The 19,978-nt window shown below is 44.1% G+C and overlaps 1 protein-coding gene across 1 annotated transcript; it reads left to right on the top strand.

Annotated features, from left to right (window-relative positions):
- Window positions 1-1,990: 1,990 nt before the first annotated feature.
- On the top strand, window positions 1,991-15,239 carry Rrh (retinal pigment epithelium-derived rhodopsin homolog). The gene is made up of 7 exons (XM_031375475.1): window positions 1,991-2,119; window positions 7,676-7,866; window positions 10,541-10,640; window positions 11,099-11,252; window positions 12,062-12,233; window positions 13,105-13,283; window positions 14,741-15,239. The coding sequence occupies exons 1-7, from the start codon at window positions 2,014-2,016 to the stop codon at window positions 14,853-14,855; spliced, it is 1,017 nt and encodes a 338-aa protein (XP_031231335.1). The 5' UTR covers window positions 1,991-2,013; the 3' UTR covers window positions 14,856-15,239.
- The last annotated feature ends 4,739 nt before the right edge of the window (window positions 15,240-19,978 follow it).

Below are 19,978 nucleotides of genomic sequence, written 5' to 3'. Positions count from 1 at the left end.
GGGACCCATTCTCATTCACACCATCAGTTTGGGAAGGGCATTAGCATCAAGGACCAGAGTTGTTAAAATGGCAGAGGTGAAAGGATGGTAGAAATTGGTATATAGGCCAAAGGGACATTGCACACTTTTAAAAAACTAGTTTGTCTGAGACAGGAATTGATATCCCAGACTGACCTCAGATTCTGTGTAGCCAGAACTGGCCTCGACTGTTAGAATTATAGAGTGTGTTTTCCCTTTTTACTTTACATACAGTAGTCGTTAAAAATTCCTGTGTCTCCCCTGTGTTACTGGGATTTGGTTGAAAGATTTTAGTTCTAATCAAATTAAAATCAACCCCACTACCGGAGCTTTGAAATACTGAGATTTACATGATAGGCTCACATTCCTGGCATAAGTTCTTTTTAAGGTATTCACATTTTAAAACCTTCGAATACTGGTTGGCTAGGCCAACCTGTTCTCCAGACTGAGAACTTTGTTACTAGGATAGCCTCTAGTGAACCAGCGACGATAGGCCCTCCAGTGGCCCTATTACTTTATTTGTGACATGAGCCTTGCTTTGGAGCTCTACCGTCTAAATTTGGGAATTATAATGTTAAAAAGTAGTCTAGATTCCTCCTTATCCTAACAGTGCATGTTCATACTAGGTTTTTATGTGTCCATATAGACTCTCAGGATTATCCTATACTTGGTAAGTTGTGTGGCTGACTAATGTGAGCTCATGCATATCAAAATGCAGGAGAATTAACCAAGGTGGCAGAGAGCATGGTATATCCATGCTGTAGAACACTTAACCCTTGGCTATTACAGTTAAACTGGGTTTTATGGGATGGTATTTATGGGGAGCAAGCTTCACCATGTGTTTATTACAGACAGGCAGGCAGACATACTGGTTACACATCATCGATGCCCTCATTTTTGTTTGAAAAGAAAGAAGTGGCTCAAACTCTTAGCCCAGGCAATATTGGTGTCATTCATTGAGGGATTTACAAATACGGGAGTTGACAGTGTATTCTAATTGTTAAGGAAAATACACGTGTATGTGCGCGCACACACACACAGACCCGAGATGAAGAAAACCAGTGTGTAACAGTTCCATCTTTAGTACAAAAGTGCACCTGAATAGCTACAGAAGATAACGGAACAGAGCTTATTTCAGGCTGAGATGAATTCTGTCGGCCCCTGAACTGCTTTTCTGAGTTGGGCTTGTTTGTGGTTTTTTTTTTGTTTGTTTCATGGGATGTGTTTGCTTGGTGAAACTGTCCCGCAGTTTCATGAACCGGGTTCTGCCTCTACCAAAGGGAGAAAGGAGACCTGAAACACAGAGTTCAAGAACAAAAGGACACGAAGCCAAGTTGAGGGTTTCCAATCAAGGCTTGTCTTTACTTTGGGGTTCAGCATTTATATACAAGAGAGCATAACTGAATCCCTAGGTTACAATGACATTTGAATAACATAAGGAATTCTGAAGGAGTCAGGAAGAGTCTGAAAGGGAAGCTGGTTGCTGGGCTGAAAGTGGAGGCTTGGCATCCTGCAGGTCTGGACTCTGAGGCGCAGTCCACAGTGGGGGAGGAGGTCAACAACAGATGTCCTCAGGCTGTATACGCGCCTGCCAGCAGACATAGCTTCCGCTGGAATCCTCGAAGGTGGAACTCATAGTAGTGAGTCTTTGGTTCAGGCACAGAAGGCATGAGTTGAGTCTGCAGTGGCAAGCTCCGATGTCTTGCAGCTGAGGGACCCCAACAGCTTGGTAATCTGCTTATACTATAAGCCTGGAACCTAAAGTACTTAAGATGTGTGGTGGTTGGAATTTCTCTTTGTTTTACTAAGGAGATTTTTCTCTCGTTCTAGAAATTTAAATCTTTTCCTCTTTAGCCCAATTATGTACTAATGGACGGTCTCTGTGAAAAGGCCTTTCTTTGAGGTCTAAAAGTGGAAATGATTTGTTCTGAAAGAGCATTCCTGACCGATCACCATTGCTGAAGGCTGCTCCAAAGGTGGTCTTGACTTTTCAAAATGCTGAGTGACGCTTTGGATTTTAACAGCTCAGGCTCCAGGAGTGAAGGTTCTGTCTTTTCCAAGACTGAACACAGTGTCATAGCAGCTTACCTGATTGTGGCAGGTACGGGTGTTTATTCAGTGACCTGCTTTTCGGGTGGGAGAAGAGCTGAGGTGTTGGGCACAAGGAAGCAGTGTGGGCCAGCTCATAAATAGGGTGGGAATGGGGTTATACTCTTCTTCAGGGTTGTAACAAGCAGAGAAAATGGACATGGAAAAATAAGCTGCTAATTGACAGGGAAAGTTTTTGATAGAGCAAAGAGGGGCAAGAAGAGCTTTTTATAAAATGAAACTTTAGAATAAAAATTGTCCATATATTTTGTTTTTACATTCAATTCGTGAGCAGAGAGTACATCGTGGTAAAAGCATGCTTTCTATCATTTATGATTCTCATGCATAATTTGCATAGTTCTCTTGGTAGGGTGTAGCTCAAGATTAAAAGGTACTAGAGGAAAAGTCAAAGTTCGAAACAGAAAATAGAGGCTGCAGATACAGTGTGTAAGCTCAGCTTATCTGGCAGGCAGCCATGGGAGGCAGCAGCTCCAGGGGCTGTCTTTTTCATATCTTTGAAAGTAGGCACAAGGTATATAAGCTTTTTACTCTTCTACGTTCTCCTTTATAAAATGAAGATAATAAGGAATCTGCCTGCTCCTTATGAAGAGTATAGTAAATGGCACCAAGGCCCCTAAGGGACCTGGGTGGATGTTGAGCAGCTTTGCTCTCGTTGGTACAGTTACCAGATTGAGATAAAGGTTTATTTAGGAAAGGGGTTGAGAGAAATGACAGAAGCTGTCCCAGTGGCCGGCGTGGCTTTTATAACCCGCAATGACTTGATCTCAAACTTCATAGAAGTGGCGAGTTTTAGTAACTGTTACATTGGGTTCCTTGCTTTTTGGGTTGGCATTTATGAAAAATTCAAGTGTGTTTCTAAAAACAGAGTGAGAAATATATCATCATGTGTCTTCACAGCTGCTTAGTTTTTACCTCATAGTTGACTTGGGCTGTAGATAACAATTTCCTTTTAATTTTAGTGGTACAGTAACTAATTCATTTGAATACTTCTGGGTCCTAGGGGGCAAAAAGTGAACCCATATTTCCAGAATTACATGGAGACACTCTATACAAGTTTTGTTTCTGTTAAATGTATGTGACAAGGGAAATCCAACATTGACCTGGAAGTTTGAAGGCTGAAGCAGAACTGCGAAGGATTCCAGAGTTCCCTTGACTCACAAAACAAACCAACCTGGTTACGAGATTAGCATGGAAAGGAACTTTCCTAAGGAAACCTTGCAGCTACGTTTCAGTTTGTTTTCCTAATTCATACAGATGAAGAGCTGAACGCCGCTTGGCTCTGAACAGAGGCCTCTTATGTGACTGCACAGGTCAGTTTTATTCGGAAACATCAGAGCTTGCGGTCTTCGAGTGTATTTTTGTAGAGGAACTGAAGGAAGCGGATCTAAGCTCTTTGTGCTTTTGTTTTCTGTGTGTGTCAAGTTTCTTGTGTTCTTCCTATCCCCTCAGTTTCCTCCATTAACAAAAAAACACTTGAGCTCACAAATAGAAGTGAACACTTTGAGGAAAAGGGTTCGCATAAGTATCATTCCACATTTTTTACCACAGGCCTATGTTTATTATTTTTACCATGGACCTGGATAGTTGTTTTGTTTTTTGTTTTTTTACTATAGGGCTTATTTGTTTTATATATGTATTTAATTAATTAATTTTTGGAACCAGGAGCTTGCTGTATTGTGTATACTCTGTAGCCAATGTTGGCCTTGTACTCAGAATCTTCCTGATTATGCCTTCTGAGTGTTGGGATTATAGGTGTATTGCCATCCTGCCTGGATCCTACAGTTTAATCTGTTTTAACTTACAAGTCTGTGTGTGTCTTTGTGAGTGACTGCCACGTGCATGTATACAGAGGCCAGAAGAGGGTGTGAGGTCCCTCTTCTGGGACCTGCAGTTACAGGTGGTTATGAGCCCTACACGGGTGCTGGGGACAGAATTCAGGTCGTCTAGAAGTACTCCTAACCACTGAGCCATCTCTATACCCCATAAGATTGAATTTTTATTCTGGTCTTTCATTTGGATTGAGCTCACTTTTACCAGCTTCCCTTGCTGCAGATACTTAGCTCAGTGTGCTTGACTAAGCTCTCTGTACACTTAGAGCTGAGAACGGAGAGCATGATAAATGTGTGGACTTGAAATGATTCGTCACTGTAAAAGTGAGAGGCTGGCTGAAAAAGATGACCGAACATCCGGCAGTGATGGACCACAGAAGCTGGAAGGCTACAGGGCATCACTGAAGGGTTTGATAGGGACAGTATGATCTGATTTGTACTTCAGAAATGGGTTGTGATGGTGGCTAAGAAGCCATTCAAGTAGGCCACTGTGGTGAGCCAACGTCCAAGAAGAGGGAGCGTTGACCGAAGTCGGGGTGAGGTGAGGTAGGGAATGCCACCTGTCAGTGAGATAGGGACACATCTGGAGAAGAGCAAGTTTGAGGTGGGAGGCGATGTCTCTTGAGTTCAGCTGTACATGGTGCTTTGAGTCTTACAGTGCCTGTCTTAGATGCCATGAAACCACTCAGAATGCTGAATTAGGAAAGAAGAGGGTCTAGGGCAGAAAGTTAGAAAATACATATTTGATATGGTAGTGTTGAAAAAAGGTTTTCAGGTAGACCAAGACGAGATGGGAGGGGAGCTGCAAGAACAGGGTGGCGTGGGGAGGGGGTGCTTTTGAATGAGGTGGGAGGGTAGGACTACTTAAGAGTTTAGACTGATGGATCTTCTGTCTACCCATTGGAAAGTACCTATAACCAGGGAGCTAATTCAATGCTTAAGACAGCTAGAGAGAGAATGGGGAAAAGGAGTAAATTTGTATAGTATTTGTATAGTACCTACCTTCTATTGTAGACTCCTCCAAAATGTACTTATTTGTTCTGGCCACAATTCATGTGCCATATTTAACTCTTTTTGAATCTTCAGATTGTAAGATGGTTCTTCTTTTTTCTTTTCACCCTCATGATATTTCTTGTACACTTACTAAGAAGATCCAAAGGCTTATCAAATTTGCTGTCATTCTTGAAGGGATAATAGAAAATTCGATGACTGGAGTTTTAGTGGCATTCCGTTTTTTAAAATTTGCTGTGTGGCATGAACTCAAGAAAGAGTTCATTGAGAACCTGAGATGTATAAGGCTAGGACAACACAAGAGCCGAGTGACTTAGCATCGCTCAAGAACAAGACAATATCAGTAAGTATTTTGGGAACACAGGCAGAATAATATAGAAACTTGTGGGTAGGAGGCCACTTCAGGGCTAAATTGGGCATAGCCTGAACTTTGAAGGGTGGCTAGCATTTGAATATACAGAAAACAGCATGAGGTGTCTCAAGAGGGAAAAATTCAATGTCAAGATTTGCAACTTGATGTATTTGATAAACTGCTAGGTCAATGGGCTTCCTTCACAGTGTGGAGAGAAGACAATGACAGTGTAGGGCAGAGAGCCCAGACAGTCGGGTCAGGACATTGGGCTTCTAATTCTTCAGTGCTGGGGTATTGAAGCTTCCAGTAGAGCTACTGCTTATTCTTTGATGAAGCAATTGTACTGTGGCAGCAGTGTGGGGGACAGAGATGGGGATCTGGAAGACTGGTGTAAAAGGATGCTAACACTGAGAGAGAATGGAGGTTCTGACTGACCTGATGCTTCTGTGTGTGTCGGTGTTTGGGATTACTCCCATGGGCTTGGACACTAGCTGGCAATTGAGCATCAAGTAGTTATTTTCATGAGAAAAAACAATTCTCCTATATCTGATGCATAACTTCCTTTCTAGAGAGAAGTCCAGTAATAGTTCTAGCTTCTCCATTAAAATTGATTTTCACCATTGGGACCTGAGGACGGCCTATATCTGTGCATCCTTTCCGCCTGTAGGAAATGTGGATCCTGCTAACATTTGTTCCCAGTGCACTCGATAGTAATTCTTATTGTCAGTGGCCACACTAGCATGCTGGTTAGTAACTTTAGTCCTCAAAATGTCTGGGTCTGGCCAACTATGGGACACTGAACACACTGAATTCTTAATTCCAAAGCTGGGAATCACCTGTGGTGCACCAGTGAACCAGAAATCTGGCTTGACCTCTTTAGATGGTCAAATATTGCAATATATATTTTCAGAGAGACAGAGACAGAGACAGACAGACAGAGAGAGAGAGAGAGAGAGAGAGAGAGAGAGAGAACAGCAAGCATATGTGTGCATGTGTGCATGTATGTGTGTTGAATGAAGAATTCCAATTTTGACATGTTGAATTTCAAGAAATACTGGGATAGTCTTATGATCTTACATGCTACATGCTTAATGTGCTTAATGATATTGAACCAAATAAAAGACATGAAATGTGCCAGAAATGCTGAGAGGATGGAGTACTGGCTGTTTGTGTGTCAACTGACACAGAGTCATCAGAGAGGAAGGAGCCTCCCTTGAGGAAATGCCTCCATGAGATCAGTGGAGAGGGCCCAACCATTGACAGTGGGTGGTGCCATCCCTGGGCTGGTGGTTCTAGGTTCTACAAAACAGGCTTTAGAGAAAGCCATGGGAAGCAAGCTAGTAAACAGCACCCCTTGGTGGCCTCTGCATCAGGTCCTGCCTCCAGGATCCTGACCTGGTGGCCTCTGCACCATCTCCTGACTCCAGGATCCTGCCCTGGTGGCCTCTGCATCAGGTCCTGCCTCCAGGATCCTGCCCTGGTGGCCTCTGCACCAGCTCCTGCCTCCAGGATCCTGCCCTGGTGGCCTCTGCACCAGCTCCTGCCTCCAGGATCCTGCCCTGGTGGCCTCTGCACCAGCTCCTGACTCCAGGATCCTGCCCTGGTGGCCTCTGCACCAGCTCCTGCCCTCAGGATCCTGCCCTGGTGGCCTCTGCACCAGCTCCTGCCTCCAGGATCCTGCCCTGGTGGCCTCTGCACCAGCTCCTGCCTCCAGGATCCTGCCCTGGTGGCCTCTGCACCAGCTCCTGCCTTCAGGATCCTGCCCTGGTGGCCTCTGCATCAGGTCCTGCCTCCAGGATCCTGCCGTTTGAGTTCCTGTCCTGACTTCCTTCAGTAATGAACTGGAATATAGAAGTGTAAGCCAAGGAAACCCTCTCCTCCCCAACTTGTCTTTTGGTTATGGTGTCTCGGCACAGCAATAGAAATCCTACCAAAGACAGATGGAGTGCTGGCTGAGGCTCGAGAGGAAACCAGACAGAAAGAAGAGGCCAGACTTTGAGAAACAGAGAGGAATGTAGTCTGCCTCAGGAGAGGGCGGCTGGTCATTCATGTATCCTAAAAACCAACACGTTGGAGTGAGAGCTACAGGGGGATTTATGGAGACAGACAGATGGTTGATGGTGATGGCATTGAAGCCAGCCTTCAGTGCTGGCTTCTGCAATCAGCAGGTTCTTTGTGTTTTAATTTCATTTCTATTTTCCAGAAGATGGTACAATTCTAAGAAGAATGGGACCTCTTCAACCAAGGGACTAAACTGGGTTTGCTGTCTTTTAAAGCAACTTCAGTATTTAGTTTTTATTCTATTCTAAACATTCAAGTTAAACAGCATGCATGATCCCTTTGTGTGTGTCCTTAGGTATCATCAGCATTCTCAGCAACTTAGTAGTCCTGGGCATCTTCATCAAGTACAAGGAACTGCGGACCCCCACAAACGCAGTGATTATTAACTTGGCTTTCACTGATATCGGGGTCAGTAGCATCGGCTATCCCATGTCGGCAGCTTCAGATCTGCATGGAAGCTGGAAATTTGGACATTCAGGCTGTCAGGTATTGGAGATCTTTGGAATGAAAACTAGATGAAGTAAAACAAACCAATGCAAATTTAAAATCCCCCAAACTGGGCCAGGGGAGGTGGGCCAGTGGGGAAATTGCTCGCTGTGGGAACAAGGTGACCCGCACCAGGATGCCAGCACCCATGGAAAACCATGGAAAAAGCATGGTGGGTGACACATGCCTTTAATCTCAGCTCCAGGGAAGAAAAGACAGGCAGGTGACTAGATCCAAGAGAGACCCTGTCTCAAAAGATAAAACAATAAAATAAAATAGAGTAGAGTGCAATAGAAAACTTGTGTTAACCTCTGGCCTCAATGCTCACACACGAGTGTGTGCACCTACACATGTATACCGGCACATATACATCACACATACAAGGCAACAAAACTAAATCCAGTAGTTAAAACAAGATCCTGTAGGGTGCTGAGAGATCATTGCTTTGGTGAAAAATAGCTTCAGCAATGACTTGAGAATACATTTATTTTTTATAATACTTTGTATTTTATGTGTAGAGTGTTTTGCCTGCATATATGTCTTGCCTGTGTGTATGTCTTATTCCCCATGTGTGCAATGCTGGTGGAGCCAAGAGGAGGGCAGTGGATCCCCTAGAACTGACTTACAGATGGTTGTGAGTGACCATGTGGTGCTGGGAATTGAACTCAGGGTCATCTGGAAGAACATCCAGTGCTCTGAACTGCTGAGCCATCTCTCCACCCTGGGATGCATTCTTTAAGGAGAGGTGTAAGATTACTAGTCATATCGAATTCCCCAATCCAAAGAAACATACAAGGAGCCAAACAACTGGTATTCAGGAAAAAAATAATCTGCGTATTCAAATAAAAATGTGCACATAAACTCTTTAAATATATATTCTCTTTGCATTTCAAACAAAATATTTAGTCACAATCATGTTCTCTAAGAAATACCCTTGCTGGGTGGTGGTGGTCCACACCTTTAATCCCAGCACTTGGGAGGCAGAGGCAGGCGGATTTCTGAGTTCGAGGCCAGCCTGGTCTACAGAGTGAGTTCCAGGACAGCGAAACCCTGTCGCAGGGGGAAAAAAAGAAAAGAAATACCCTCATGTTACCACAGTGAATTTTTTACTTTAGAGGGTCCTTTGTGAGAAATGGTAATAGCTGTATTTACTGTTATTTCTTTCGGCAAGGAAATGTATTGGCATTAATTTGCATTGGAACAATAGGTAAACAACTGTGGTCATGTTTTAATAGTCTATTATTCCAAGCCAAAATGATAGAGGATAAAGTGGGAGAAATGGAGACTACTGGATGCTCTTATGCATTCCTATCAGCTATCTCAAATTTTCTGTTTTTCAATATGTACTCACTTGCGTCCTTCCTTCCTCCTTCCCTCCCTTCTTCCCTCCCTCCCTCCCTTTATCTATCTATCTATCTATCTATCTATCTATCTATCTATCTATCTATCTATCTAAAAGGAAGTCACACATATCTAAAAATGAAAGTTACAAACATGTTTGTGTGTGTGTGTGTGTGTGTGTGTAAAATTCCTTTCATTTTTAGATATTATGGTTTCAGGGTTATCCATGTTGATGGAGGTGACTGTCATTATTATACAGCTGTGTAATATTCTATTTTGTGAACATAACACACACTCCATAACCCACTGAATGAAATTAGTGTCGCCCACTGGAGTGTTAAATGATCTTGGTTTGTTCTTGTGCAGGCTGCCTAATTGCAGTGAGTTCCTGCATGCAATGGCCACGTCATGTCTAGAAGACAGCATTTCATAGCAGTTTTCCACATTCTTTCTTAGTCCTTACATTCTTTCTGTCTCCTCTATTGTGACATTCCCTGAGCCAATTCAATTCTGGGGGAGGGACTAGTAAAGATGTCCCATTTAAGGCTGAGCACCCAATTATTCTCAACAACTTACTTTTTTTTTTTTTTTTTTTTTTTTTTTTTTTTGGTTTTGCGAGACAGGGTTTCTCTGTGTAGCCCTGGCTGTCCTGGAACTCACTTTGTAGACCAGGCTGGCCTGGAACTCAGAAATCCTCCTGCCTCTGCCTTCCAAGTGCTGGGATTAAAGATGTGCACCACCACAGCCCAGCTCAACAACTTATTCTTAGCTTTGACCAGCATCAACTACTGGCTCAAAGCAGAGAGAAGCTTCACTCACCCAGGGCATACGGTAGCACTGGTCCGGATGTATAGACGATGTTTAGAAGGCAAGCTAACAGCATGCCCACTTAGGAAGACTACAGTGGAAGTTCCTCCCTTTTGACAAGGTTTATGGTATCATACATGACTTCTCTCCTGTGCAGGCCTCAAATGCAATCCAAAAGTGATTGGTTATGCCCATAACCTTTGTTCCACTGTTCCACGATATGAACAATTAATATGTTTGAAATGTATTCTAACAATGAGGAAAAAGTACAAATGATTAGGGCTGGCAAGATGGCTCAGTCTGTAAAAGTGCTTGCTATGCAGGCCCGATGACCTGAGTTCGTTCTCTGTAACCCACACTGCTAGGAGAGAACCAACTCCCAGAACCTGTCCTCTGACCTCCATATATGCTCATGGCATGCACATGTACACACACGTACACACACACCATATAGACACAATAGAAAATGTAAATGTCTCACGGGAGGGCATTGGAATGCTGGACTGTTTCTGATTTTGAGTTTCAGATTTATGCAGGACTGAATATCTTCTTTGGAATGGTGAGCATTGGCTTACTCACAGTTGTCGCTGTGGATCGGTACCTAACCATCAGCTGTCCTGATGTAGGTAATGGTGTTTCTTGTCTTTCTCAGTAATGTCATTCATTATGTAACAGTCACTCAACGTGTGTTCTTTTTAAAGAACAGACGTAAGGGTTTGTAATGAGGCTCAGTCTTATGGCTTCCTATATACTTAAATCCAGACTTCATTAGGCAGTACTTCAAGGCCCCTCAGGATCAGCCCTGGTTGCTTTTCCAGCTTTGTCCAGGGTCACTGTCACTTTTGGCCAGCTGATTTCACTCTTTGGGACTTGTGACTATGTTGCCTTCCTTGCCCAGCAAAGCTTTTGCTCCTCCTTGTCCTCTACACTTTACCACTCTGATGTTAGGTTACCATTTGTGTCAAGAGTGTGAGACCCCATCGCCAGGCTTTGTGTGCTCTAGGGTACTTGTGCTGTGTCGTTAGTGGAACCAGTGAGTCCTCTCACTATGAATAACACCAATGCTTCCTATGCTTTACAACAGGAAGAAGAATGACCACCAACACTTACCTCAGCATGATCCTGGGTGCCTGGATCAATGGCCTATTTTGGGCTTTGATGCCTATCATAGGATGGGCTAGTTATGCCCCGGATCCTACTGGGGCTACATGTACCATAAACTGGCGGAAAAATGATACGTAAGAGATGTGTTTACATTCTACACTCAAGTGCTCCTGAGGTGGATATCTCTGAGCCTTCTGCTCATCCGCATGTTCCTTATGTAGAGTGTGACAAAAGCTTCCTTACTAGTGACGCTTTGATCTAAGTGGGAGACAGACTAAAGAATGACTTATGCTTACTTGCAAGTCAAGGTCATATGGTTCCCTTTGTCTCCTTTCTTTGACTTTTGTTCCTTCCTGTCTTAAGGCAGCAGTGGGGACAGTCTTCCACTCTTCACTCATCTCAGAGCTGTGCTCACAAGTGGGAAGAGGGGTAGTGAAGCCGAGTGGGCAGTTCTAACCAAACCCTCGGCCTCCCCAGGACAGCCTTTTCCAGATGCTCTGGCACTCAGGCGCCTACTAAGGTCCCTGCAAGGATTTGCTGTGAGTTAAGGGTGCCTCTCTAGGTCTGCCATGGACATGGGGATCCCTTACTTCATCAAAGGAAATGAAAGATGACTCCAAACCAAAACAAGAATCCTCTAAAATATTTTCCTGTAAAGAGTCAAATTCCAGGCTACGCCTCAGCTCAGCGATCCTACTGTGAAAGCAGCCATCAACCATATGTGACTGTGTTTAATAAAACATTATTTACAAAGATAGTCGGCAGGCAGGGACCAGCCCGCAGGCCACAGTTTACTGGTCTAAGTGAACTGTGAAATATAAGCCAAACATTCTTTCTGAACCCTGTAGCAGTAGAACGCCTGTTGCTACTTCTATCAGTTATTCTCTCGTCCCCTTTGTTTAGGGCATTGAGTCATCATTGAGTTGTTTTGTCTTATTCCCAGCTCATTTGTGTCTTACACCATGATGGTTATTGTGGTGAACTTCATTGTGCCCTTGACCGTGATGTTTTACTGTTACTACCATGTCACTCGGTCCACGAGACTCAGTTCTGCTGCTCAGGACTGCCCTGCGCACCTCAACAGAGACTGGGCAGACCAGGCGGATGTAACAAAGGTAAGATGTCAAAATCCTTGAATTGTATTTGGTAATACAACTTTAAATCTGCCTAGCTGAAGGGTTCCATGGCCTTTCTGCTGCCCTTTGTCCCTGTGTTGTCCCTGCATTGCTGAGTGCTATGCCTGTGTGTTCCTTGGGTGCCTGTGTCCTGTGTTCCCTGGACATCCTGCTACACAGACTGTAAGGATGCCTGTCAAGCCTGGGCCTGACCAGTCCCACACCTTTCCCTCTACCTTCCTCTCTTCTCATGCTGCAGTATGTTAGCAGTATTGGTTAGATTACAAGGCTGGCTGTCTCGGTTTGGTTCCAATATCCCCGACACGTGGTTCACTTTGTCTTCTTGATTTCCTCTGGTCAGGCTGCTCTGTGAGCAGAGACGTTTCCCTGCTTACAAGGCGCACAGGGCTCCTCTTCCACATTATCTACGTACATGCAGAACCTTCAGCATGATGGCTAGTGTTAGAATCCACCGAGCTTAATATAGGACAGTGTTCCCATGGTGAGTTTAGAAAGTTTGTTTCCGTTGAGATCAGCAAATAATGATGGGGGCGGGGCAGTTGTCAGTAAGACTAGAAGTGAGTTGGAGAGGGTTTGCACGGATCTGCGCTTGAAGCCAGCCCGGAGTGTTCTTCCCAGCAAATCACACGAAAGGGTATTCTTTACAAGTGTGTGACACTATGAGACGCAGTGTCGCATATTGCTCAGGCCCTTGCTCTGATAGATGTCTTCGGAGCTGAAAGAAAGAACGGTGAAGGCAAAGCCCCAGCTTCTTCCGTGTTACCGACAGAATTCTAACCTAGATTCTCCTGTTCCTGCATATGTCTTAGCCATGTTAGAAGCTGGTCTTGGTGATTGTCTCTTTTTGCAGATGTCTGTGATAATGATTCTGATGTTTCTGCTGGCGTGGTCCCCTTATTCCATCGTGTGCTTATGGGCTTGTTTTGGAAACCCAAGGAAGATTCCTCCTTCAATGGCCATTATTGCTCCACTGTTTGCGAAATCCTCTACATTCTACAACCCCTGTATTTATGTGGCTGCGAATAAGAAGTGAGTAGTGCTTCCCATGTCTTTGATTAAAATGACAAGGCGAAAAGAATGTTAACAGCAGTGGCTAGGGTTGTAAGGCTTTCAGAGGTGAGTGACAGAAACCTGTGATGACTGTCTTACCTAGGATCTGTAATGCTGTGACCGAACACCAGGATCAAAAGGAACTTTCGGAGGAAAGAGTTTATTTCAGCCTAGAGTAACTTTTGGAGGAAAGAGTTTATTTCAGCCTAGAGTTCTACAATTCACAGCCATGGAGGGCAGAACAGGGAAGCAGGGCAGAAATCTGGAGTTAGGAGCGGATGGGCAGACCGTGGAGGAGTGCTTCTTATAGGCTTGCTCAGCCTGCTTTCTTATAGCACCCAGAAGCACCAGCTCAGGGACGGCACTGCCCACGGTGAGCTGGGCTCTCCTACATCAGCAGTCAATCAAGAAAAGGCATTCCAGGCTTGTCTGCTGGGAGGGGGGTGCATTTTCTCAATTGAGGTTCTCTCTTATCAAATGACTCTAGACTGTGTCAAGTTGACACCAAACCAGCCAGCACAGCAAGTCAGTTTAATGTTATTTAGCTTATGCAACTGGCGAAACTACCAAGAGAACTCTACTCTTGTGACACACTCTACCCACACAGACACAGTGGCAGAAATGTCCTTGGGCAACCCAGACCCAAATATTATCAGCTCAGCATCTAAAGACAAGCTTCATCTCAAATGACCACGTGGCAGGAAAGATCCAGGTTGGTCACTGATCGACTGGGTTTGAATGGTTATCCCACTCAGGTATATGGAAAAGTGTCTTCTAGAGAAAAGAGTAGAGAAGGCAGCCGTGGGCTCTTGGAGGGTAGTATAGCTGGATACTTCCCAGGAGTGCAGTAGAGAAGTTCTTGTCCCTTCACAAACCTACTGGGTGAAGGTTAGATGATTTCATTTTCTATTACTGTTGGACGAAGAACCTTGACAAGTCACAGAATGTCACCACTATGCTTGTTTAAATGTGTAAATGTGGGTAATGCATGGGTTTGAGAGAACAGCTTCAGCTATAGATCCGTGAAGGAACACACAGACCTTAAGATGCAGTAGAGCACACAAGGAGACCGAAGGCCATATCATAAGGTCAGAATCTGCTGGAGGTTCTCTGAGAAAACCTTCTCAGGCCCCCTCAAATCCAACTGGACTTTGCACAGAAGTCCTGCAAAAATGAATCCTTAACTCAGACAAGGAACTTAGTGCACTCAGCTATGGAGTTTGTCAGATGTCAGATTCATAACCAGTGGTGCAAAACCCGGTCTTTGTCTGTCTGTCTGTCCTGTATGAGGGTCTCTACTGGAGATATTGAAGTTGGGTGCAGTGATGTATTTAGAGAGACCCATGGACAGTAGTGGGTCTTCAGACTTGACTGAGAAGTCCTTAAAAGTTTCCTGCCGTTCTAGAATAACATGTTTTCTCACTTGTTCATGGCAGGTTTCGGAGGGCCATGTTTGCCATGTTTAAATGCCAGCCTCACCTAGCAGTGCCTGAGCCAAGTCCTCTACCAATGGATAGGTCTCAAAGCCCATTGGCTCCTGCAAGGATCTGAAATGCAAGAAAAGAATATACCGTCAAACGTTTGATTTGTTTATTTTTTGACAATACGCTAATTTTGTTTTTAAATATGGATCCATTTAGATCAAGTACAGACATAGACTATTGCCTTATCGGACTGCAGGTTCTTCTCACACAGCCAAGCCAACTCTGCTTGAGCAGTAGTTGCTGTAGAGCCTTCACTCTGCCCTCAAGGATAACTAAGTAGCTATACTTGCTTTAGTGACTCTAGGCGCACAAAACTACTGCAGTCTCTTTTCTTTCTCCTTAAAAGGCACACATTACAGTCTATTAATGACATGTAACTTGACTAAGTTTTCCATTAGACAAGAGCAGCTATCAGAATACTAGAATATTTTAATAAAATTCTAATCCTCAATAACTGATTGCTAAAATGAGTTATTTCATGTTTTCAGCTATGAAAAGATATTTTTATCATCTCTAAATTTTGAATTTAGAACCAATTATTAATTCATATATTTAAACAAAAATCTTCAAACATTAAACAAAATTGCTTTCTATCATGCCAGTCTGTTGTATATACACTTTACAGCAGTATAGCATGTAGGTATTTTGTTGAATAGTCTAAATTTGCATCATGTGTATGTGTGTGCACGTGCAAACATGTATATGCCCGCCTGCCTGCCTGCCTATAGAGACCAGAAGAGGGCATCTGATCTCCTGGAACTGAAATTACAGACAGTTGTAATTACAGCACCTGAGGGTTCTGGGAACCAAATTCAGGACTCTGGAAGAGCATCAAGAGTTCTTAACCATGGACCCATCTCTCTAGCCCCTAAATTACCATTTTCCTGACAACATATTTTTCTATGTCTGCCATTAGAGTTAAGTTTGAACAGAGTGGCGCTTTTTTTATATTTTTGCCCTTTGTGGTATCCTTAGTACATAGATTCACTCTGTCTGCAACATAGTAGGCACTCTGAGTGGATTTGTAGACTCAAGCTTTGTTGTTTAACTGGCTGTGACTATTAAACAGAGCACAGTATACCATTATTTTAAAGGTAGACAACTAAACCATTTCAAGTTTTACTCTTTCTTATGAGACAAGGTCTCCTTATGTAGTTCAGTCTAGGCTCAAACTCGCAGTGACCAGCATCTCAATTCTGGGGATTACCAATGTGTACCACCAAGCCTGGATCACTTTTTTCACTTTTATAGATGCAAGGTTGGAAACACTTTAAGATAAATATCTTTGTAGGGGTGGGTATCAATTTATTCTATCTGAATCTTTATCCAGGCTAAGGTTATTGGATAGAAATATAGAATCTTATTGTTGCTAGCTGTCCCCGAGGGTGGGTCTGCACTACATTGGCCATGTGTATACTCTCACTCTGTATTATAATAACACTCTCTCATATTTCAAAATTATGAGTTACATACAGTAGCATGAATTCATTTTCTTTCACATCTCACTCAGTGCTCATCAGACCATATATATATCTTTATCTGTTGCCTCCCTTCTTGTAAATTGCCTCCTTGACCCCTTTGTCAGCATATTAAAGACCTCCCTACTAGTTTATTGAGACAGTTCACTTCCTGTGGAGTATGGTAAGTTGCTATAACGACCTCCTAATTTAGCTTTCCATCCTCTGCGCATTCTCACTATGACTGAGCATTAACATCATAGCCAACTGTTTGAAAATGCACTTCCAGTCCTTCAAATCTTTCTGACCAAACTTTCGGGAGCCTGTGGTGGGCAAAAGCAACTGAAAGGAGGAAGGGTTTATTTTGGTTCACGGTTGGAGGGAACTGAGTTCAGCATTCAGGACAGGAGAGGCAGCTGGTCACATGGTATCTACAGACACAAGCAGAATGACATCAGTTCTGGTGTTCACCCCCGCCCCCTTTTCAGTCTAAGACCCCAGCTCATGGGGTTGCAGTGCTCACACCCAGGATGCCTCTTTTCACCCCAGTTACCCCCATCTAGACAGTTGCTCACAGATAGACCCAAAGATTTGTCCTCCAGATGACTCTGTGTACTGTCAGGTTTACTGCCACCCCTCTGAAGGAAGTCTAGCTACCTTAGCTGCAGGGTTCAAGGCCCTCCTCACTAGGGCCCAGAGAGAATTTTCGAGTTTTGTAATTCTCCAGTGGCAACATTAAAATGTGTTCCTGGAGGGCTCTGAGGGCTCATTCAGCCCCCACAGTTACGCAGCTTACAGAGACAGTCTAGCAGGGGTCTATGCTCAGTCACAGAACAGTTAGTTGGTTGAGACAGTATTTGACCATATTACCTGGAGAACTGATATCGGGCTCTAGTTTGCAAAGCTTTGAGTTCATTCCTAACAACAAACAAGGGATAACTTCACTTTAACATGAAGGACTTCAGCGGTACACTAATACCTAACACTATGTTAATCAACTGATTTATACAAGACTGCCTAAGCTTTGAATCTGGCTGCCTGTAGCTACTGGGCTCACTAGCTTGGTGGGTTATCACTGTACAGCTTTGCTATGCTCAGCTGGTCAGGCCCTGCTTGTCTAGGTCAGACTATCCACAAACCTGAGAATGCACCGACCGCTTGGTCACTTAACCAGTAGAGTTTTACCACCAACCTATTTTCTCTCTCCTGTGCTCAATAGCTCAGAGCTACCCCACCCATTAAAAGCCAGAGCTTCTGCCCATCATTGCATCTTCAGCACTGGGAAACCCTGGGGTTGTTAAATCCAGTCTTCATCGGGCCTACACCTAACCAATCGATTCTCCCACCTCTGTTTCCCAAAGCAGTGTTATCCACACTCCCGTCAACACGCCGAGGTTGGGCCTCATGGCTGCTCACTGGGACTAAACCATCAGTGCCCACCGGTGCCCACCTAGAGCCTCCAGCTCCCCTCCTGCTTGCTCAGAACCCTTTGTCCACACAGCTCCCAGGAGATCCCACTAATCTGTTGATCTGATGAGCCACTCACAGCTTAACCTTTCTGTGTTTGCTGCCTGGAGGCTGAGTTTGGCTCTTTAGCAGGGCATCCACGGCCCTTCCTCTGCAACCTCAGCCACGGCCACTTAGTCCTGAGCCTGGGTTTTTCTGAGGCTCTCTTGAAGCTTTACACACACACACACACACACACACACACACACACACACACACGCACATGCACACACACGCACACACACACACATGCACAAACACATGCACACAAACACATGCACACACACGCACACACATACGCACACGCACGCACAGACAGGCACACACACATGTGCACACACGCACGCACACGCACATGCACACACACGCAGAGCACACTCTTTCCTGTTTCCCTCTGCTTGCTCAGGAGGGAGCTCAGGTGCCACCTAACAAGACAACTTTGCCTGGCTCCACAGGCTGAACATGATGTCCTCTTGTGCTTCCTCAATGGCCGGTCTCTCTCTTTATCATTTGAGTTCATTATGAACTGCAACTGTGTGTTGCTTATCTTTGTTTCTCTAGTCCTTGGTTCGGAGGTTGGCAGGTTCTCAGTAAATATTTGGTGAGTGAGTGAATTATGTCATCTCTAAACAGCTGCCATATGATGCTTTTAAATGCAGCAGTGTTTTCCAGACTCCATTGCTTAGATATAAATTCTATTAAAGTTTGATAACATGTCATGTAATAATCTTATTTTTTGTTTTGTTTTGTTCTGTTTTTTTGTTTTTGTTTTTGTTTTTGTTTTTTTTTTATTTTTCGAGACAGGGTTTCTCTGTGTAGCCCTGGCTATCCTAGAACTCACTCTGTAGACCAGGCTGGCCTCAAACACAGAAATCCACCTGCCTCTGCCTCCCAAGTGCTGGGATTATAGGCATGTGCCACCACTGCCCAGCAATAATCTTATTTTTATAGAGCTGGTTCTCTTTTGTCAAGGTTTTGTGGTTAGATATGATAGGCAGAATCACGTTCTATGAAGATTAAATAAAGCCTTCCCATCATTTTCACATATTATTCAGTTTGTGTGTGTGTGTGTGTGTGTGTGTGTGTGTGTGTGTGTGTGTGTAGAGGTAGTTTCTTAAGTTAAATTAAAATTGTATTCTCTGCAGTTGGGTGTAGTGGTGAATGCTTTTAGTCCTGGCAAGAACAGGCTGATCTCTATGAGTTCAAAGCCAGCCTGGTCTATATAGTGAGACAATGTCTCAAAGATTATTTTTGCTAAATGTTACTAAAAGAGATGACAATTGGCCTTCTGTGATTCTCCTGTAGATGGTGTCCATGTATCAGACTGGTATCCAACGTGTTATGAACTGAGGATGACTTCGAACATCTGATCCTCCTGCCTTCACATCTCAAATGCCAAGCACCCCAAAACACAGTTTTATGTGGTGCTGGAGATACGACCCAAGTTTTGTCCATACCAGGCAGGCACTCTTGCGACTGAGCTGCAACCCCAGCCCTCAGTTCATCCTTAAATAGGGTTTTGAGCCCCAGACTCAGAATTACGCATAGCTTTGATCAGAGACAATTACCTTCATTAGAAAGGAACACTCTTGCGCACACTGAGGTGCATACTGAGGTGGGAGAGCCTCAGGACATGTTCTTGCTGGAGCTGAAGCTTTGACACGCAAGGAGTGGGCTGAAGAGGCTTATGGCGATGGCATAGGTCTCGCTTACGAGGTTTGGGGAGATGAGCAGTCTGGGGCATCACTGGTAACTATTTGATATGAATCTGAATTAAAGTTACATTTGCTGGTGAAGATGCAAAAAGTAAAAGGAACGATGTCTGTATAAATAAACTACTGAAAATCTTACCAGAGGCTGAGATACTGAGCTCTTTGTAACACCAGCTATGTTTTTAAGCTAAAGGAAAGTTTTAAAGTCCATTCTATAGGAAAGGTGCCTGATACGGGGTTTCCTTGCACATCTAGACATGGGCGCCTATTGAAATTGTCCTGCTGGTTTGATTTTCACTTCCCTTAGCAAGTGTGTTAACTTGGCTGAGGCCATATTCAAAAGCTGGCTGGATTGATCCCCTGCAAGACACTTGAAGGTTAAGTAACTTCAGATCTCAGGCTAATCCGGCTAAGCTGCTGATGCTAAATGTCGGCAGCCAGCACTCCCGGTGCGACAGCTTCCCCATGCTCTTGCTTTGGCTCTTCCCTTTTGTTCAGAGAGCCACTTTGGAGCT

Source organism: Mastomys coucha, unplaced genomic scaffold (assembly GCF_008632895.1).
Source record: "Mastomys coucha isolate ucsf_1 unplaced genomic scaffold, UCSF_Mcou_1 pScaffold16, whole genome shotgun sequence".
Lineage (NCBI taxonomy): Eukaryota > Metazoa > Chordata > Mammalia > Rodentia > Muridae > Mastomys > Mastomys coucha.
The sequence above is the reverse complement of the archived record's forward strand: the minus strand, read 5'-3'. Positions and strand labels throughout refer to the sequence as shown.